The 23,181-nt window shown below is 37.2% G+C and overlaps 1 protein-coding gene across 1 annotated transcript; it reads left to right on the top strand.

Moving 5' to 3' along the window:
* The first annotated feature begins 8,327 nt into the window (after window positions 1-8,327).
* On the top strand, window positions 8,328-8,843 carry LOC124328469. Its single transcript, XM_046787244.1, has 2 exons — window positions 8,328-8,490; window positions 8,545-8,843. Exons 1-2 carry the CDS (start codon window positions 8,355-8,357, stop codon window positions 8,841-8,843), a joined length of 435 nt encoding a protein of 144 aa, XP_046643200.1. The 5' UTR covers window positions 8,328-8,354.
* The last annotated feature ends 14,338 nt before the right edge of the window (window positions 8,844-23,181 follow it).

Raw genomic sequence — 23,181 nt, 5'->3', positions numbered from 1 at the left:
GGCAATTCATTTATACAGGCTATGGAGCTGTACGCACTAGAGGCAAACTTAGAACCCGACATCGGCGTAAAAATTGCTCGATTTTTTGCATATGTTGATGATTTTTGGATAAATAGAGTAAGGGTAGAGCCCCTTTCAGTATATGGTGCTGTATGTAGTACGAATAACTTTGTGGAATCGGGCACAATACCTTGAATTAGTTAATGGCTGGCCATCATCTCAACTTTTGGAATTTCTTGAGTAAGCATATATTTCCAAATTGTGATTTAATAATTCCTTTTAAAACTGAGTCATGTACGCTGATGAGATTTACAATTAGCATTTCCTTAAATATAATTTGTTTTTAGGGAAATTACAAATTACAGGATTTTAATCCGAACGTGATTACAGACTAGTGAGGGGGGGATAACGACCAAGGAAATGGACGTAGAATTAGAGATGCGCGAAGAGCACCTCACAGACTGGTACTTATTTGCGGCCATGAAAGAATTAGAACTGAACAAATTTCATTTTATCTCAGGTACTGATGTGAAAGTTACAGTGGATGAATTCGATGGTATGGACAATGGTTTATGGACAGAAGAATATAAGGCTATTGGAAGACATGCAAGTAGATTTGACTGGGTTAGGTAAAGAACTCTTTTGCGGAGGAGAAACTGAAACCCTGGCCAGAAGTCAACATGAGTCAACAAGTATACCTAATTTCTTTTCTATATTTGGCGCTGTTTTTTGGCACACCTTAACTGAAATTAAATTATTTATTTGTCAAGGATTGGGTGTGCAAATTTAGTAAACCGGACACGTCACCCAACAGCATTGAACCATCAACCACTGTGTTGAGCCCTTACCTCAAATTTGGCTGGTTGTTGATAGAGCGGTGCACGCTGCTGAGATTGCGGACTTTAAAAAGATGTTGTCGGATATAACCACCACCGACGAAGTACGGATGACGACCGCGTCCGATAAAGTTATTAATCATTTCTACAACAAATACGTATTTTTCCATATCGCATTAATGTATACAATGTTTCGAATGAAGTCGAATGGATATGTCAAAATACAATGTATGCAGAACAGACGGAACTAGATTTTCGATTTCGTGTAAAATTAATTAATTAATTAGTGTGTTAAATTCAATTTTTCACTGGAAAGATATGGCTATCTTTGATTTGGCGATGTCGTTTATGTTGTTCGTTTTCCTGATTTCTTATTTGTTTTCGTGTATACACCTTCAACGTGAGTATACAACATAACAATTTTACTTGGCTATGTTTTTGCTTTAGAACTTGTCAAATGTTTTTAAATATGCCAACCCTAACGGACAAAACCCTTTAAGTACATTTCAAAGAAATGCTGATTGTGTTAGCTAAATCAGTGGGTCACTTTACATTTATATTCAATTTTGCGCAATTTTGTGATGGAATTGCGTTATTGTTTCATTGTTGAATGCATTAATAGAGAGATTCCAGCCAAAAATTTAATTGTTGTTCATCTAGACTTTACGCTTTATTTTTTTTTATTTAGTGGGCGGTAACCATTTCAGTTCGTTAAGGTGTGTTCATTTCCCCCTGTTTATCAAAACAACCGATCGCAATATCCAATATCCGGTGAAGTTTTCCTAGTGACGCCGTTAATATTATCGCCGTTCTAGTGTCAGCCCTGAAATGACTGCCGTTCTAGCGTCGCGTTCTAGTGTCGCCGTTCTAGTGTCGGCCTTGCTGCCGTTCTAGTGTCGCCGTTCTAGTGTCGGCCCTGCTGCCGTTCTAGTGTCGGGGTTCATTAGTTCTAGTGTCGGCCCGAAATGATGAATTTCTAGTGTCGAGTTCTAGTGACGCGTTTTCAAAAATGTTGCCGTTCTAGTGTCGGCCCTGAAATCTTGAAGTTCTAGTGCCGCATTCTAGTGACGCGTAAAAAATGTTGTCGTTTTAGTGTCGCGTTCTAGTGTCGGATTCTTAAAGTTCTAGTGGTAATACGTTCTAGTGTCTACATGCCATTGCCACGACATCTTTCGTCAGAAGAAATTCTGTATATTACATTGAAAATTCTGCTTGTTTACTTGAAAGTTGAAAGAAAAAATTATTTAAAAAAGTTTAATTTGTATTATATTAAAAATTTTGTATATTATATTAGAAATTTGGTATATTATATTAGAAATTGGCTATATTATATTAAAAATTCGGTACATTACATTATAAATTTTGTATATCATAGTAAAAAAATTTTATATTACAATACAAATTCTTCATATTATATAAAAAATTGTCATATTATATTAAAAAATTTGGTTTGTTATATTTAAAAAGTTGGTACATTATATAAAAAATTCTGTATATTATATCAAAATTTTTAAACTTTATTAACAAATCGGCTTATTCCATTGAAAAAAAAACTAGAAACCGCTTTTTTTTAAATAAAAAAAGGTATCAATGACTACAGTATTTGTTGTGAATTCTGAGGTATCTGCGACAAAAAAATAAAAGGTATCAATGACGAAAGTACTTTTTTAAAAAAGTACTTAAGGTGAAGGTACATATAAACTGTGGTAATTGTGACATGTATTACCAAATGAAGGTACTTGCGACGAAGGTTCTTAAAAAATGAGGTACTAATGACATGACCCCCACTTTGGAAAGTTAAACTTAATTACACATAAAAAGTATAACTGGCATAACATTACTTTTGTTTGCATATTTTTTAAGGCTGCATTGTGTTAATGAAGAGAAAAAAGAACAAGATTCTAACTTGAAATGCGCTGCATGCACTGTCCCTGTGATGAGAACAGCTGCCGAACAGGTTTCTGATTTTTTCCTGTCTCTGTATTGAGAACAGCCAAACAGAATTCGGATGTGCATTTCTCTGTGATAAGAACAAGGCTGCAGTTTATTGGTAACTTAAGATAATGACACTAATAATTTATATAGTGAGTGGTTATTGAAATCAGCCAGAACCCTGGTGTGACCATCTTGCTAATTGATTGAATGGGATTAAAAACATGACTCCAATTGTAGAGATGATGCCTATAAGAATATATATATAACTTGAATATAATTGCAATGTTATTAACTATAAACTTTTAAAATAATGGAACGTATATACAATAATACTGTTTTTACTACTTAGATGTCATCCATTGGTCATCAATAATACGGAACGTTGACTTTGAAAACAGAAAACACTAAAATGGGGAATGTTCATCTGGCGATGATATTACCGGCCCAAAATAAATTCCTGTCCAGCAATCGTCGCTCAGGTTGGAAAAAACTTTGTCGAAAAGCGGAAACCTACTTATAACCTGAAGCAGCATCATAAGGTTAACAGAATTCTCTCCGCCTTTCTGGGCTAAGACCTACGCCCTAAAAAAATTTTTGGGAGCCCTCTTGAAAATGGTAGAACCCCTTTTGGTGGAGACGCTAATAAAAACCCAACTAGGAACCGATCGAGCGGTCCGTTTTAGAAAGAGTTGTTTCCAGGGTTGTGACAAAATTATTCACAAAAAAAACCTGAAGGATCTTTTTTTACAAATCGAACATGAAAACTTCCCTAAGGATTTTTACCTGGGAGAGGTTCTAGTAGAGTACAAGCGTCATCTCATTTTCATTACACCAGAACAAAGTTGCTTTACTGAAATCTGCCGTGAAGAGGTATATCGTTGGGTGTATTTAAAATCATTGACAAACAATTTACACAGCTTTTTTCCGTGCATAGTTTCATACGAAAGCATAAAAATCTGAAACAGATTCCTGGATGTTTTGTATTCCTGTCTGGGCGGACGGAAAGCGACTATTGGAAAATTTACCTTATTCGTCATGAAAAAATCCCCGAAATGTTTTGCTATTTAAAAAAAGAAATAAATGAATTGTTTCAACAGGAGTATGTCCTTCTTCATCGTAAAAAGCAGGAACATGAATTGGTCGAGCAATTTTTTTCGCATTTGCGTGTCAATTGGATTGCCGGAATAAGAGTATGGCCTCCCTTTAAGTGGGTTGTTTTTAACAAACAAGTCAGAACGAATAATAACGCCGAAGGTTGGCATAATCGTATCAATGAAAGGACGAGGCGAAAGTAAATATTTATGAACTGGTCCCAAAACTGTTTTCGGAGCTTAATTTATCCACTTGCAAATAAATTGCTTTGTAGGGACAAAATCTTAAAACGTTGTCGAAAAGTCACGGCTTGAGTAAATGTAAAATTAATTGAACTGTGGGAGTATTACCAAACATTGCTAAAATTTATTACTAATCAAACATAAACGAAATTTTTTCCTAATTGCTAAGGCGATTATATATTGCGGGAAAATGTCGATTCAGCAACCTTATGCTGAATTGACCAGTACCCCTTTGAAAACACTCAATAACCAATTTTTCCGAGTTTAGTTTTGATTCTGAATGACATAGATTATTTGTAAAAAATACAATGCAAACGGGGAAAACAGAAGCAGGAAGCTTCTCAAGTTGCATTTATTATTATGAATTTTTGGAAGGTAGTTATTTTAGCCGGCAATGGACTACAGTGTCAACGTTCTTTTTTTTAGGCAAAACTTTTGGTTGCTCGGCCGCTACGAGGACGGATGCCGATACTTCTGACCCCAGTCAGCAAAATCATAGAGTTTCAAGAGGAAATTTTTAAAGGTTGCTTTGAAATGAATCCTTTAATACATCAAAATCAAAACTTTTCTTTGCAGATTTGTAAGGAGATGTATCTCGATACAATACCCGTCCTCCTAGCATAGTGATTTTGATCACGTTCATCAGCGTTCTAGTAGTGTTCTTTCATTAATTTTTTTTAAATTTTAGTCACCATTAATGTTTTTACTATTGAAACTTAACCGGGGCCATTGCAGATACTCAGGAGTCATCTTTGGGATTGAACTGCTCAGAGGATGTGCTACGCATCAGTGATTCTCAACACAACCATGGTAATCAGTAACGGTTGAGTGAAGGTAAGCCTTTAATTGAATCAAAGCAATTTTATGCAGGTCATTAATGTCAGGTATACTATCTTGTGCACAGGAGAGTTGAATGAAGCTGATCCACAACATCGACGGCCTCCATTACCGGCAACTACATTTTCAACTCTAACGTTTCACCGTCTCCCAGCTAAAGTGATGTCGATCACGTTAATCAGCGTTCAAGTAAAATTATTAAGCCTTGTCCGACTTTGTCTGACCAATTGATGAAGGTCAGATGATGTCAGACAAAGTAAGACAAGGCGGGACGGGATATTGTAGCAGACATCATCTTGACTCGAATGCTGCGTTTCCACGATGGCAACAAATGCCAAAAAGATGTCGAACAGCCCTATAAGTCGTGCTGAAAATATCAATACAAAATTGCAAAAATAAATAATTTTATCAGCATAGCATCATTTTCATTTAAGCAAAGCCAAGAAAGGTAATTTGGATTAAACTCAGAAAAAAACTGCTGACTTTTTAAAAGTAATTTAGTATCGCTACCATTACCACTAGACGATAAACCAGTACCCGTGGCATAACTAGGGCGGGGCCTAAAAAGAGGAAGGGAAGAAAATCGGCTTTAAGAAAAAGCCTTTAGGGTGTTGTGTTTGTGTTCAGGAACCCATTATCGTCCGGCAGATGGCCGCTGACGTTAAAGAACACCGAACAGCAGTGGTATTCCGTATTCGGGCTTGCACTGTCGAAGAGAGAGGTTCTAATGCCTCTAATGTTTCTTTTGCGGAATTTTACTGGCATAAAAATCAAAGCTCCGGTCTGTACGCTCAACATTCACTTCTATAGGACCAGTGATGGATTACTTTCGAATTAGGATTTTCAATTTGATTGGTGTAATCTAAGCTTTCAAATTCTTTGCTTTCTTGAAGGGATGCTGTTTATCTAAATAAGAAATAAAAAATGGGTCACGAAAAATGTATTTACAGACACAGCATATAAGAAAAAGTTGAAAATGAGAACGTGTAGGGTAAACCATGTATATAAATAAACAAGAGAATTTCAGATTTCCATGCAATACACTGCATTTGTGCAAGTCATGCATCATTAAAATATCTAGCAGGTAACATGAAAATAAAAGTAACAAAAATCATTACCCAAGTGATGATCCTGAGATTTTTTTACGACGATCAATCGATAAACGATTACACAAGATCAGTCGAACAGGTGGACCTTTCGCATAGAATTTGAAATTGGTCCCAATCCCAAAGGGAGAGCTAGAAAAAAGATAAAATTCAAAGAAATAAGGCTGGTTTTCGCTCGCCTCTTTTTTTTCTTATTGCATAAAAATCAATGAGACTAAAAAGTCAGACCCGTACGAAACTTTTAGCTTAAAGTTTAAACTGTTAGCTAATAAGAGCTCACGCGGTGCTAGGCTAAAAAATCCAACCATCTATCATGCTGCAATTACCTCAAAATTTTTCATCTTAACGTAATTCCACTATTTGTAGCGAATATCAGCTTAAATTTTCCAAGCTAGGGTTTTTTCTTGTCTTGCTTGAAAAACTTTACCTTAAAACCAGCTTGAATTTCCCCCCTAAATATATTTGTTAACTGTAAGCTAATTCCAGTATGGAAGTTTTAGTCTAGAATTTCACTCCACTTTTTTAGCAGATATCAGCTTTTATTTTCCAAGCTAGGGCGTTTACCTGCTGGCTTGAAATTATTACCTTAAAATCAGCTCTAATTTTTCCTCCTTAATATATTTATCCCAACTTTTCAGCTAATTCTAGTATGGAATTTTTAATCTAGGGTTTTGCTAAATTTGATCGAAATTAATCGCGTATAAAAAAAGGTTAAAATGGCATGTTCTATTACATAAATATTTTCGGTAAGAAATGATTAATTTTATGGTCTTAATTTATTAAGCTTAACATAAAAATTGGCGCCAGTATGGAAATATTCTCCTGGTTGGGCGAGTCCTGGGAACAATTTCTTATGTGAAATATTCGCCTCCCATCGATAATATTTCATTTTTAAATTTCCCCGGTCGAAGTAGAAAATTGATTGGGCTTTCCACAGAATTAACTACTTGCCGTCCAAGTAACATAATGAAAAAGTGCGTTATAGGATTTCATAATGAACTTACGGAAACTTTTGTTGTTACTCCTCTTGTCAATTATCTTGAAACTGATTAATACAGATTAATGAAAATCATCAATATTCTCATGTTTCAAAATTATATAAACTCAAATCAAAGAAAAAAAATCATCGATCGAAATTTGGAAGCTACGCCTTAATTTTTTAATCGATTGAAATTTGGCAGCTATGCACTAAATTTTCGCGCTCGAAGTGTGAGTACAGACTGAGTCTGTGGTGTAAGTCTAAGTAAAGATGGCTGTCTGTTTCTTCACTGACTTTTCTCTTACATTTAATATCAGTACGTACATATATTTGTAATGGCAGACCCACTGATCTACATACTTATCACTTTTACTAAAAGTGGAGAATTGGGCATTGGCACATTGGAGGCCATAGCAGTGCCATAAGATTTCGGAAAAATCTATTGGCCCCCGGATTTCGGGGGCCAATAGCCAAAAATGCTATTGGCCCCTGCCGCTAGGGGGACACTGGAAAAGGATCGCGCCTCACAGCAGTCTTTTGTTTTTGAAGTCACTGCCTGTGCCCTTCATCATCATTCTCTTCGTTAACCTCCTCATTGTAATCCGCCTCATCATCTGAAAACCAGATTTGGGATCCGTCAATCCCATCAATCGAAGGATTCCACCCGCCTTCCTCTTCTTCATCTTCATCTTCTCCGTCCTTTTTCTCCTCTTCTTCATCTTCACCTTCTCCGTCCTTTCTCTCCTCAGCTTCATCTTCACCTTCTCCGTCCTTTCTCTCCTCAGCTTCATCTTCACTTTCTCTGTCCTTTCTCCTTTCTCTCCTCAACTTCATCTTCACCTTCTCCTTCCTTTCTCTCCTCTTCTTCATTCTCTATAGTTAAAATGTTTAAAAATAAATGACTACATTGCTATATAAATAAAAATAAATTTAAAAATGTACCTTTGTATGTATGGCCCCCGGAATCCGGGGGCCAATAAGCCCAACCTAAGATTTCCATGACCATAGTTTCGATCATCAGCTCGAGCAATTAAAAGGTTTTGTTGGAACAAACAAAGTTATTGGGATCAAGTAAGCACATATACTTTTTATTAGTTATTGTTATTGTTCTAAATTTCTATTTATTTGCATTTATCCCAGCAATCCTGGTTGGAACCTACCAGTTGAGTCGACTACCAAATCTAGATCCCAAGTTCAACATGACATGAGATCATGTAAAGTTATCTCGTACTCAGGTAGTACAACTTCATGTTACTGCACGTGTTCTTTTTCTTAAAGTTTTTGTTGTGTAGAGGACAGAGATCTGGTGGTGATAGTACGAGATGCCATGGTGCCTCCTATCAGTGTCCAAAAGGCAGTAGCCAAAAAATCAGCTCCAAAATCATCTGCAACTCAGAAACATGGCACTGGCCATAAATCTACCTCTCCACCACGTAACTTGTCAGTTGAAAAGTCATCAACAGGTAGTACCAATGGTTTGCATTATTTACAATGTCGTACTCTAACCTGCTACACAGTTATTAGGAAGACCATGGACATCTTATACGAAGACATGGAGGGGTTAGATTTCCAGTTGATCACTGTGGGAAATGAAGACAAGTCCAATGAATCTGCTGACAGCAGCCTTCATCATGAAGATGATCAGCAAGGAATTTTTTCTTCAGAATCAGAGGACGAAGACGAAGATGTGATTCCTCCTACTCCGCCTCCAGCGAAGAGAAAACGTAGAAATCAGTCTGTCAAATCATTGAGCAGCACCAAATCTAAGGTTTTTTTTATGGTAAAACACGTAATAGTACCTTACAGTCAATATTGATTTTTATTTTATAGAGATTGTAAATTTTTATTTTAAATGTAAAAATGTATGTGTGTTGTATTTTAATCGATGTCTTAGGCTTACTTGTAACATGGAAAAGAATGATTAAACCAATGGTTTAATTTAATACAAAGATTTGGTGTGAAAATATATTTTTTTTCAGTTCTTATAAAGCTAATAAGTTTCAAGCTACCTTTAACCTCAGATTTCAAGCTTATAAATTTCAAGCTACCAATAATCTAAGATATCAAGCTTATAAGTTTAAAGCCACCTTTAACCTAAGATTTTAAGCTAATTTTAGCTATGAAAAACAAGCTAAAACGACCCTAAAATTCCCATAATGGAATTTAAAAATTTTGACTTGAAAATTTCTAGCTGAATACGCCTAACTTCGTAGCTATTTCTAGTACAGAACTAGCTAAAAGTTTCGTACGGGGAGGACTGTCCCCTGGGTCTGTAATCGAACGAAACTCTTGCATCTAATCTCACATTCCATCAACTTGACATCGTCATTTTCTCGTGAAGCTTTTCTTAGTCCCGACTTTGTCCGCGTTCGCCCCCTTGTAGATTCTCTGCCATTCTTTCCGTGTTGAATCAGAAGAAATAGGGATGCCTAGATGCCACTGACGATCCTCCTAGTGGGCTCATCAACAAAGTGAGGTCAGGCAATCTCTTTGTAGATTTCCTTTCGTATTAACAAGCGATCCACGAATCAAGTAGACCAAAATCCCGGAGCGGCTTTCCAGATCTAAATCCGGAAAAGGCCTTAAAAATATAAAAAAAATATAATCATGTTCGTCTCTGCACGCCGGATTTACCTGCGTTTTCAGAAAGACGAAATTCCCGCCCGTTTACGAGATATTAAGCGTTAAAGTGTGGGTTTTTTGAATTTTGTCAGAAATGGGGGGTGCTTTTACATCGCTTTTCTGAAAAGCGAAGGAGCTATAGAAAAAACTAATGGTATAAAAAGGTTTATTGCTATCTCAACTAACAAAATCCAAAAGGAATTTTCTTTCCGGATTTTATTGGTTGAGATATGGCAAATTTACTGAGAGGCTCATTTTTCCCTTTTCCCTCTCTGTCTGGCAGCCATTTTTTTGTACTCTCCGCCGCGCTCCTTGCGGAAGCAAGCAGAAGGTTTTATCTGTTGGCCTTCATTTTAGACCCATAGAAGTCATATCGGCCTTCATATTTAGTGGAACCAAGCTGGCTTCCGCAAGGGGCGCGGAGGAGAGTACAATAAAAATGGCTGCCTGACAGAGAGGGAAAAGGGAAAAATGAGCCTCTCAGTAAATTTGCCATATCTCAACCAATAAAATCCGGAAAGAAAATTCCTTTTGGATTTTGGTGGTTGACATAGCAATAAACCTTTCTATAAAATTAGTTTTTACTCTAGCTCCCTTGCTTTTCCGAAAAGCGATGTAAAAGCACCCCCAATTTCTGACAAAATTAAAAAAACCCACACTTTAACGCTTAATATCTCGTAAACGGGCGAGAATTTCGTCTTTCTGCAAACGCAGGTAAATCCGGCGTGCAGAGACGAACATGACTATATTTTTTTTATATTTTTAAGGGCGTTTTCGGATTTAGATCTGGAAAGCCGCTCCGGGATTTTGGTCTACTTGATTCGTGGATCGCTTGTTAAAGAGAGAGGAGAAAGACGGGGACTTGGAATCCAATTACAAACGAGTGAACTACAACACGTTTATCCAATCTATCTGGCCAAACGTTGAGCGAACGGGGGCATTGAAGGGTGAAATTGGGAGGGCGACATTCCACGGCGTCAATATTAGATTCGGTAACTACATCCAGATATAAATGAAGGCAGCGGGCGGAATCAATTCGGCAAACAATCTTGCGCGCATCGACCATTGTACTCTTTTCTCTTCGTGTGGGTGTATTCACGAAGACCCCTTCCCTTCCCCTTCTATCCCGTGCATGGCGTATTCAACTTTTCTGCAGCTGGATGACTTGGAGATGCCTGGCTGTATTTCCCAGGCTGCAAGGTAGGAACTAGGAACAATTTTAATCATATCTATTTATTTTCTTGCTGAGGTTATCTTAACGTGATCCCCGTGAAAATTCACACACACAGATGCCTCTATGGTAATAAAAATCAAGGCATTAAGCATAATGCATAATGCTGAATGCGCTCTGGTCCGTGTTGCTAGTGTTTTTTACGCTGAATAGGGTGGGGTCGTTCGCCATTTACGTGAAACAGCTGCATTTAGCGGAGATTTTTATTACAATGAGAGACGTGAACTACAAATTTTTTGCACGAAAAGACATGTGGTGTGATACCCATGAAATGAAGCTCGACCTCTTCATTCGTCATTATCCATTAATTTGACATCTGACTGTTATTTTAATTAACGAATACCTACATCTTGTTTTTCCCGAAGTTCTCCGAACATCTTGTTCGTCACATAAAATTGAATAGAGTTGTCTTTAGTGATGGCCTTCATCAATTCAATCGCTTTATCTTGACACATTTCGTTGACTTCATCGAATCCGTCAAACATGAAAATGATACGGTCCCCCGTCTCCAACCGTTTTCTCAATAACGAACGAGAAGATGAACTTTTATCATGGGGAGGCGGAGCAGGACGCAAGTCCCAGTGGCGTTAGCTTAAATGCGTCACTGGTTCCAAATTGTCATAAATGGACATAGGTCCCATTGTCGAATTATTCCAACGACATGCGTACCGATTGCTTTAAATTCCGGTAATTGTGGCTAAAAGATCCAATGCTCTTATGTCCCGACGTTTTAATTTACAAACGACTTATTTCCCGACGACTTATGTCCCGACGACTTAATTTCCAAACGACACAAGTACCAAATGTTAAAAATCAAAGATCTGGCAACGTAGGGACTAGTGACGTTTTTTTTAAATACGTAGCGATCTAGTGCTCAGCTTGACATACATGATTTTTGTAATTAGCAGCATGGTTTTTTCGTTTTTATTTTGCAAGGGAGCTTAGGATTAGGACTGTATGTCATGACAAAATTGTTTTTATGGTCTATCAGATTTTTTTCACAATAAATGGATCCAGCTGCCGGATTCCTTACGCGATGCGCATTACGTATATTCGCGCTTGCATGTAAATTGCCTCCTTTAATCCCGGCACGCCGCAACAAGTGCGGGTGGTGCCACGCCATTTAGGGTGTTCACAGCTACATGAAAATTCTGACAAAGAAAGCTGGCCAGATGGAATGCCGTTTCCGCCCATTATCCGTCATATCTTACGGTTCCATCGCCGAAGGCTCCAAATAACTATTCCCAGCACCGGTGATAGTCTAATGAACTTGGTGTAGTAACCGCTAATCAAATATGATCCTCTTCTTCATTTTTCTACGGGATTCTTTTCATTTCGCCACTGTCATGGCCGACTAGTACGATAAGATCCTTCAAATCCGCAGGCGACCCAAACAGACGGTGTCTTTTTCACCACACAAACTAAATATGTTGGTGGGGGATGTTCAGCGACAAGCACAGCTTGATATAAACAGTGTTCAAGACTTCAATTTGAGAAATCAATACAATAGCGAGTACAATAGTCTGTTATCCGCGTTCTCCGCACAACAAGAGAGTGCAGACTAAACAAAAGTAATCCGGCCGGTAAACCCTATTCTTTACTCTTTTGGGAATTCTATATTATTTTTTTTACTCTTTAATCTTTATCTGCTGTCCACTCGTTTTATATCTGTCAGTGTATAATAACTAAAATTTATTTTGATTAAACTGCATAACCCAACAGAACAATATTTCCTAGTATAACTCCTTATAAAATGAGCGCTTGTAGCCTGCACGTCACCTGCTGGGTCACCACAAACCACATCGTATAGTCTCTACTATATTCGATGTCACTATAAAATGCAAAATCGAAAACATTCTCCTGCTTGAATACAAACATTTACCTACATTTCTTTGAAAAATTGAACTCAAATGCAGAAGATGTAGAGTCCCTGCCAACCCGATGAAAAAGAATTTTCCTTTTCAAATTTATGGTGCAAAAGCGATGGGGAACGCTTTCTTTCGCCAATAAAAATAAATGAGAAAAAAAACGTTAGATAAAGTTTCCTGGATTACATAACAGCACTCCCGCCGACGTTTCCATCCGCTGGACCGTAAACAGTCGTCGGACGAACTCAATTGAACGTGCCAAGTCGCCAGCTCGTCCGTCTAAATCTCAACTTTGTATAAACTGTTCCGCTTCTAAATGTTTTCACGATTTAAAATAGGAAAAAAAAATATTTGTTTTAAATAATTGCGCCAAATACGATACCGCTAAATTTCGAATTACTTTTGCAGGAATAAGTAATTAATTTGCTATCTGGATCGCTGTGATACCGAAAATATTCCCAACTTTTTTAACGAAGAAAGAAAGTGTTCCAGAAACCAGAATCCACGATACGTGTCCATCATCAGTTATTCGACGACTTTTGTTTTTATTTTTATTATTACGATCGTCGCATGTCAAAGCCATTTTTTTTCTTTTAATGTTTTCCGGCCTCCATCAAAATGTTAGGATGCGGTTGATCCGTTTTCCATTACTTTATTAGAGCCAGCGGCTGTTGTATATTGCGCGTGTGTGCGGATGGCAAATCCGCATTGATTAGAATCGCGCTGCACTCATCGAGTGAATGACACGAGTAAATGGCGTCTACATTCACCCACCCACACGAAACGTTATCGTCTCTTAGCCAATCAAGTTTTGAATTTCCCTCCGCAGTGTTTGGTGTATCAAAATTGCAATAAAATCCGTCCGCTTGGCGCTATTTTAATATCCCATTTAATAAACGGACTCGAGGCAAGCGCGAAAATTATGGACGCGTCTCCGCTACTTGTCCAGTCGCCGCAATCGTTTTCCCTGTCACAACCGTTTATTTAAATTAACGAAGCGCTTGCGCGTTTCGTAAATAATACAATGAAATAAATTGCGCTAAATATATATTTAGCGCATCGTGCGCAAGTTTATCGCAAACAAATCGCTAGCGCCACGCGCGCTTAGAAAGCGCTAGATCTAGCGCAAAACATTTGAATGGATTATTTTTCGCTTATATTAATGAGCCGCCGAAAACAGCGGATGGGCGACAGCGCTAAATAGCGGACGGACCAGCGACAAGCACTGAAAAAACGGACGGGCTCGCGTTACTCGTCTGACCATTCGCTGCAGTCAGCCGCAGTAGTTTTTCTTCGCATTAAATAAAATAATAATAATAATTTAGAGCGACGCGCATTAAGTAGCGTTATTTAAGCGCTTGCTCGTTTTTTTTTCGAGCCTGAAGGGCAAAATAAAACCACGTCACTTTGTCTGTCTGTCTGTCTGTAACACTCCATAACTCGGGCGTTTTACGACAGATTTCGGACTTTTTCGTCTTAACAATTAGACTAAAAATATGCGGTGCGACCAGAAAAAAAATACATTTACTTAATTAGTACTCCCGTAAAAAATGAAAAACTGCTAAAATAATTGCTTAACGACTGGTGACATCTGGCGGTTGTGACTACAACTTTTCCACCTTAGGTCTAAATTCCACTTTCCACAACAGCTTCCCTCGTTTTGATTTTTACAGAGACTTTCCATGTCAAGGTCATGTGAAGGTGTGTACGGGATTTCTCTATCCTGCAAATATACCGCCGGAGGCCATGCGTGAACCTCTGTCGTGCAAACCGCCGGAGGCTATGCGTGAAAACCAAATTTACCGCCGGAGGACATTGCATTTATGAAAAGGTTGCTTAAGGGAAAATGCCGTCGGTATAATGGCTATAGTTCTGGCTATGTGATCTAAAAGAAAGTGGTTCAAGCCCAACTTACAACAACATCGTTTTTCGTGATCATCTGCGTGTGGGGGAAGGGTATATGAAGCCAAGGTTTGGTAACGACCAAATATCGCGATTAAAAACATTTTCACGCCAAAAACAATGACACACAACAATCAATTCCGTTTCAAAATAGTTTCCCATGGTATACAAGAACTAATGTAGTGGTTATAGATCTTATTGCAATTCAAAAGTACGCGACATAGCCAAATGTCGTACGCAGCTTACGCCAATGCGCACCACTGTGGCCTATAGCCGAACTAGAAATTGTTTTATGCTTGACTAATCCTATACTCTTTTGAATTGCAATAAGATCTATAGCGCTGATTGATGATGAAGAGGATCATGGTTCACATCCCATTAAAGTATACCTTTATTAAGGATAACTATTGTTTTGACCTATGTTTTTGTAGCCATGACTCAGACAAGTCAAAATTTCGTGAAAATCATAATTCTTTATATAATACTTTTTACCAGTTTTAATCTTACATCTTTATTTATATAATTGTTTTCTGATTTATATATAAATATTTTGAAAATATTTGTATTATGAAAAAGTGCCGGTTTTGGGTTCCCATAAAGAACCGTTAACCGAACGAACGAATCGAAACAACAAGGTAATTCTTCTGAAAATACTTTGTCTGAATTTTCTAAATTTCTTTTTTGGCCTTAAAAAAAACAATAAAGATTGCTTTACTAAAAAAGAAATAAGTTGTGTTATTCTTTATTAAATAAAACTTAAATTACAAAAAAACAAAGATTTTCCTTGTTTAGCCACATTATTTTTTCTACTTCGGTACTATTTTAAGTTAATTTAGATGTTTTTAAACTAAATGCGAATCTTCATAAGGAATCGCATTTAATTAAAAAATTCTTAGTTAGTAAAAATTTGCATAATCCCCAAAATTACATGGTAATAGCGCTTTCGTAAAAATAGATAAAATCTTAAGACGTTGCTTTGTCTGAAGTATTTGTTAAATGAAACATTCTTAGATTTGAAGTAAACTTGATAATTGCTTTACGCTAAGGTTTAAGTTTTTTAAAGAAATGCTAAGTTAAAAAGAAAAAAAATTCTCAAAATTTGCAACCCTCAACATATGCTCTGCGACTTAAGATAAGGCTGTGTCTGAAATTTTTTATGTAACCCATACCATTGAAACAGAAATTTTTTTATAAAATTATGAAAGGGAATATTAACGTTTGGAAAATTTTATGCTGTGAATTGAAAAGGGATAAAATAAAAATGTATAACAAATATAAGGAGGCAATGTAATAAAAAGAAGGAAAACTTAAGACATGGCTTTGTCTGAAATTTTTTAAGTCACCCATACCATTAAAACAGAAAATTTTGTAGAAAATTATGAAAGGGAATATAAACGTTTGGACGTTTATGCTGTGAATTGAAAAGGGATAAAATAAATGTATAACAAATATAAGGAGGCAATGTAATAAAAATAAGGAAAACTTAAGACATGGCTTTGTCTGTTACATGAAAAGGTTTCAGACACAGCCTTGTCTTAAGTAGGAGAGGACATGTTGTCATTTGCACACCCTTAACTCTATGCTAAAAATTATCAGCGTGACGAGATCTAAAACCCAGTATCTTTCGTTTTTCGATATAAGAAAACCTGTCTTGCTAGGGAAGAGCCTGAAAGAAGCTGCTTATGGGAAACGGCTAAAAACTTCCTCTCTACCTAATTGTGCTGCCAACTGGCGGGCGGCTTGCACTCCCCGGACAGCTGTGGGTTACAGCGTGGGATAGGACTGCTTTCTCCTCTATATATACTCCTCCCTGTCTTCTCTATGCAAGCTACGGTAGTGTGCGTGGCGTATTTTGTCGGTAACTACAGTTGACAATTGTTGACGAAATTATGCAAAATTATTTACGATTTGAATGAACCATTTTCTGCAACTTTTTTAGGACTCTTCACGAAAATGATATGCCGCGTGATCAGAAAATAATATTTTTAAAAATACACCATACCTATCTCTAATTTAAAAAAAATTTTATTGCGATCGAATGAAAACTGCATCAATAGAAGCTATCTGAAAATCATTGTTCCCAATTTGTTTCTCCCGGTCGTACCTATATTTCTTATAGGAACTGTAGGATTATCGAAATAGACCAAGAGATAGAAATAGAATAGGGGGAAAGGATTAAGGGTAACTTAAATTCTAAAATTTTAAAACAAATTTTCTATAATTTCAGAAGATAAGAATCGATTTTTATTGTTTTGATTTTTTCTCTCTAAACGCTCCCCTCTTTCCGTCCAGCACACCCCTTTTTCCACCTAACGCACCCCTGTTCCCTCCCTGGCCTTATTGAGATCTAGTGTGTTGCTGCAGGGAGATGCTTATTTGCCTCGATTTACCTATCTTGGTAAGAAACCAAGCAGGTTTTTCTTTGCAATGATTACAAAATTATTATTTATTATGTTTCAATTTCCATATACATCCCTCTGTTATCTTCTTTCTTCTGCCCTTCTATCTTTGTTGCCAAACTTATAACATCAGCTCATATCGTACTCTAGTTACGGTGATTGAGCACAGAGATCCCCTCTTTGTCCCAAAGTGATTCGAGCCACCCTTAAACCTTCAGCGGCCAGCGGCAATCGTACCTAGCAGAAAAGCATTGTGGATTAAGGATTGTGGTTTTCAATCCCATTTTTTAATTCCATACCATTACTATAATGGTATTATATACTGGTAATTCATGATAGTATGCAACTAAATCATTTGTTTATAGCCCGTTGTATAATTATTTAATATGGTTACATTTGCATTTACATGTTGCCAGATCTAAGGTGGTTAATAATGATACTTCCTCTCTTTCGTACTAGCAGAAGACAGTGACAAAGCTTAACTTAGACCATAAACATAGTTTGCCGTCGTCAGTGGCGATAGATTGTCAAGATGGAGACGATTTTACTGTGTCTTTGGATGAGAACGATAATTACAGCAGGAACAGAAAAAAAAGAAGTATCCGGGTTTGAAACACAAACATTTTACAAGAGAATTAAATGCATTAGATAAGAATTCAAACAGCCCATTCCCTGTACATACGGATAACACCGAAAAGTGAACTCAGAGACATAAACATAGATGAAAGTTCAACCATCAAATCCGGTCTGGCAAAATCAAAATCAAAGACAGGAATACGGTCCAAAATAAAATCTTGGTTGACAGTCAAAATGTGCTGAGTTTTACCATCACCTGAGGTGCGCTGAAGTCTGGTGAATACTTGGCTGCAAATGGGGCAAGTGATTTTGATGCAACACCACCTGATGAGACATTCGTAACAGAAAGTATGGCCGCAAGTGATGGGACGCGATGGATCGACGTGGGGCAACATACAAACTGCGCACACGCCATCATCAAAAACCTTGGGTGGAAATCCATTTAGTCGACGGTTGTCTAACTTCTGAATTCTTGCCGTAATTAAATTTGAACATATCGAAATGACGACAGTCAGGGGCACAGCGTAAATGTTCAAAGGTGGAAAAATGTCGAAAACGTATTCGATAGTTTCGTTCACAGTGTAGTATTTGAGCACGTGAACAAAAGTGAACAGTCGAAAAGTTTTGTAGTAGTGATCGGAGATCAAAATCATCATTGGTCGAGTCAAGGGGTTGAACACAAACGACAGTAAAAGAAAAAATTCCGGTCCCAGAAAAAGCAGAAACTGATGAAAACTGTGACAAAATGTAGCCGTTACAAACCAAACTAAGACACTCAAAAATCCATGAAGAAATCGGCGAACGGAAAATATTTTCACTTGCACGAACTAGTTCACTGCTGGCGACAGGAGATGGTCAATGACTGAAACGAAATGACCGAAAGAGACGAATAAAGGTCGAGCAGGGTCAGCACCGAGTGATGGTGCAATTTTGTAAACGGGAGGGGAATCGCCCTTGGCGATCGACTGGAACTTGGAAATTACCAGATGCTTGATTTTCTAGTAAATTAACTTAAAGTAAATTAAATTAAGTCGTGTTGTAGTTTATTAAGGGCCGTCACAATATTTTCAAATTTTTTTATTTTGCCTATAGAATCATGTTGGGCGTGTGATTGTTTTTAAAAATACCCGTACATGACCCAAAAATATTCGCCACTAATAATGGTGGCTCGAGAGAGCCGATCTTCATGATGTTGATTTCGTCGTGCACCTACTTCAGTTGCCTATTTAGTTGTTTGCCTGTTTGTTGTTTACTGCTGTTCTTTGGTTGCTGAATTTTTATTGCTAAAGGTAAGTTAGAAAGGTTAAGAATGTGTTATTACATACAACATAAAGTTAGTTCCCATCTTTCATGAGTCTTTCAATCTGATGTTTTATTTCCTCTACGTTCTTCTCAATATCCGACTCTAACACTTTAATATCCTTTTTAAGGGTCACAAACGACACAGCAGAAGACAAAAACAAACACTCGAGGAAAACGTGTGTTTATCGAGGTATGGGTATTGTAGGTGCATGTAGGTAAATGAGCAGTTGGCGGCTTGCACAAACATCCATTTTCTTTGTTAGACTCTCCCCTCGGCTTCCTGAAGTGGCTAACCTGATGGCTCTTTAAACTAGCGGATGTCATGAAGGACTGAAATTTAAAAAAAAAAATATTAGAGAAAAATCTGTAAAAGAGGATGGATAGAATAGTTACCTTTTTGAACACTTCACACGTGAACATGCGCAAGGTTGGATGAATTGCAACCTTCAGTGTTAGCCTGATTGCCCTGAAATTTAAAACAATTTCTTTAATAAGAAAATGAATTAGGAAGTCGAGCCACTTAATGGGAATGGAGACCCGCAATCTGCAATCCACAATGCTTTTACCTGGAATAGGATTGCCTTTGGCAGCTAGTTGGCTAACGCTGGAAGCATGGGACGTTCACTCAACAGCACTTCATGATGCTTCGAGCCGAATGATGTCTTTATTTGAATGGACGAAAAGAGGAATTGTTTTATCCGCAAACAATTTGTTATACATCAACATGTAGGCGTCAGTCCTGGCTAAAAGTTTCCGGCGACTGACGTGTAAGCTGTAGTAGTCTATTTATGAAAAACAAAATAATAATATGAGACATCGCCGGATTAATTATTGTTTCACATTTTCCAACAACTATGAGCGTAAGCTGACAGTTGAAATCTCGTTTGGTTTTTTGTCAAAGCAACAGGTTTACTCAACTCAATGATCCACAGTCAACCCAACGACCACGACTACCGCCCCACGTCGTATCGTCACCTGCACTGCGGTAGCTCTCACCAAAATATCTGAATCACGTAAAGCAATCGTCGTCAAATAATCAATCACGCCCGATATTGTGCTTTTTGATATTTCCCAATTTTTCAAAGCTTTTGTTCCTGGACGATACCGATACTTCGTAGGCTGCAATGGTTTATTTTCATTTCAATGTTGTATTAAGTTCTAACACTATCTCTTACTGTTTTGACTGGCTGTTGCATAAACCGGTTACGCTGTCAGGTGTTCCGCACAATCTATATACGGTCTGCTAGTTCTTATCTTCCGTATAGTTCACGTCATCTCTTACACACATCTTTCCATACCTCAAATTGGTTTATATAATATTACCCTTAATGTTATATGATAACTATTCTTTATTATGCCGAGTTACTTTATTACAATAATTGCTTCATGTTAATCCTTAACTTATCTGCTTCAACATTTTTCTCCTTAATTTTCATCTCCTTAAATGCAGTATTCAGAAGTGGCTGTACCGTTTCTCCGCCGTATAGAGCACAGCGGATGGTAGCCTCATAAATGTGGAAACTGATTCCGCGTTTGTTCCTAATGGGAAAAATATTGAAAATAAAAAAATTGATTTCAATAACAACTTGTAAAATTATAAAAATTATTACCAAGACATAAATTCCTCGTCAACCAGATATGTAATATATATGTCAAAACAATTTGAAAATTAAGTTTCCAATTTGTCTGTTCCAGAGTGCCTTTTGACTTGATTCACATGCTCGGGCAGTCTTGGTGATGTCACTTGATATTGTAAGGGTAATATAAATAGCCATGATTCGAGTATCATACCGCATGACGGAAACGGGCCAAACAGAATGGAGACCAACAAAGGGCAAGACCATTGAATTTTTATGTATCCGCCCGAAAGGGATAAAGAGCGCCCAGGACGGGCATCTAAAGCCTCACTTACAATAGAGGTTTGTTAAGCCATTAAGCTTTTAATTTTAAGGAATTTAGTGTATTTTGTTTTGATGGCCATCGTTTTGGATTGGATTGGATTTCATTTTAAAAGTTTGAAAAACCCACTATGAATCCTAAAAAGACTCAAGTAAAAATAAAATTGTCAAAATTCACTAAGAATCAACAGTGAACACTGACAAGTAGAGTTAAATGTAGATGAATTAGAATTGGAGCGTGATAGTGAGTCTCTAGACACTTAAACAGGTGTAGAGATTTCTGCAAGCAAAAAACAAAACCAAATTTTTAAAGTTTGGGAAGAATCGAGAGAAAAGATTCTTTTTTGGTGTTTGAGTTTTTAAAAAAGTTGGCCAACACTAATAAGCTAATTTCTTATGTAATGTGTTTTTAATGTCAATCTCTTGAGAACAACAATGATTTATTTGTTAAAAGACTGTTAATGTCTAATGTCACCCATCGTCAAACACCTTAACGCACCGTCACACACTCATTGTTTTCACGTCATTGTTTTTCCATGTCTGATGTAAGGTCTCAAGTTTTTTGTTGGGGTATAATGAGTCCATCAGAGTTGTCGTTATTGCATGAGTGGATGAACCACCGGTATTGGCTAATTGTAGATATTCTATTTAAAGGGATGCCTGATGTAGGTCGTTCATCATATTTTCATTTTCATGTCTGCAGTGATTATAGATCCTCTACCCAGACCAGAAAAAGATAGAAATAAGACAAATGAACGGACCAGAGAAAAGAAGATGACAAACTTGAACACCACGAAGTTTCTAACATTACTGGCAAAATGACGTTTATTTCGTTTTGATGGCCATCGTTTCCATTAAGAATGGAGATTTCGTATGCCTGAATTAATATTAACTTAAATTTGGTTCTGGGATTGTAGCCAAGGAAAATGAAGCTCTATCAATTTCTGCAATATTCGAGATCTGCACATTTTCGCCTGGATGATCCCCCATTAATTTGGTTGCATAAGAAATTTAACATGTCTTGAAAGGGTCAAAGACACGCCGTCATATGGGCAATTTTTGTGAGTACTGGGTTGAAGACGTTATTATTGTTATTCCATTATATTTGGAGTCAAGAGTCTCAATTGATAGAAGTGAAACATGGTTGACCAAGAACAACAAAACTTTGTGTTTTTTTCTGAAAATCTGACATGCTTGATGAAATGTCACAGAAAATTTAAGAAGTCGACATCTGTCATCCACCCCTATTTGTTGGCAGAGACAGCAGTACCAATTGTCACGGGCAATCAGTTCAGTACACTCGTTAAATGCGACACTTCAATGTAAATCACTGAGACGCTGGCCGTCAACACTGGCACAGTACGGGACAGTGAATCACACACTAACGAAGCTTGATTTGAAATGCACCTTAATATAATAAAATGAATATTTGTAAGCCAATAATGAAAATCTATCTGGTTGCAAACCGACTATAGCTTACTTTTGGGGGAAATATTATGGAAGAATGCATTTTTCTATTGAAAATATGCTTCCAAAGACACTGTAACCAGTTTTTGACGTTTGGCAGATGTAATAGCAGCAACTTGTTTCCTGCTTTTTCTGCAATAACCCCAGGAGATCGTTGAACGGTGGTGAAGCCCGATTCATCTACATTTTGGAATCGATCTCTTGAAATTCCTCTGGCCAGGGCAATCTCCACATTAGCATAAGATTTTGAGACATTATGTTGATTTAAGCTAGTTACCCTGCTAACGGTATAACCTGTGGTTTGCATATTGCAAGATCTGGTTGTGTCCTCACAAAACGGTGGAGCCAGTCATTACCAGCAATCTTTCTAGATTTCTTTTGAATTCTGCTGTTTAGTCCCTGGTGTTCAGTGAAAGAAAAAGTAGACTTTCTTACCTCTTCAATAGAGAGTCCATATGTCAGATGCTCTTCTCAAGGATTTTCTTGTTTTATAAAAAAAAATAACTGGCATGAAACAGCCGGCCAACAAAATGTAAGAATAGATATAGTAATGTTCTGGCCACCATATATCTTCACCAGTGCCACATGACCCAAATTAACAATACAGTAATGTTTTGATAAAAATTGAAATGCATACTATTCTGCTTTTGCAACCAGCAATACAGTATTGAATCGTTGATTCTTTCAACTCTTTGCCTCTTTTCAACCTGTAACAGTTGAGAGAACGCAGTGGAATTAATATGACATGATAAACCTTTTTTTTCTACAATAACTAATTGAATGGCTTCAACAATGTGTGCTTTAGGAACAATGATGCCTCTGTTAGTTTTTCTAGTATAATTTCTAATCATTCTTAAATAATAAAAAAAACTAAAAAATTTTGGTTTTA

Source organism: Daphnia pulicaria, chromosome 1 (genome assembly GCF_021234035.1).
Source record: "Daphnia pulicaria isolate SC F1-1A chromosome 1, SC_F0-13Bv2, whole genome shotgun sequence".
NCBI lineage: Eukaryota > Metazoa > Arthropoda > Branchiopoda > Diplostraca > Daphniidae > Daphnia > Daphnia pulicaria.
This window is presented reverse-complemented; position numbering and strand designations above follow the sequence as displayed.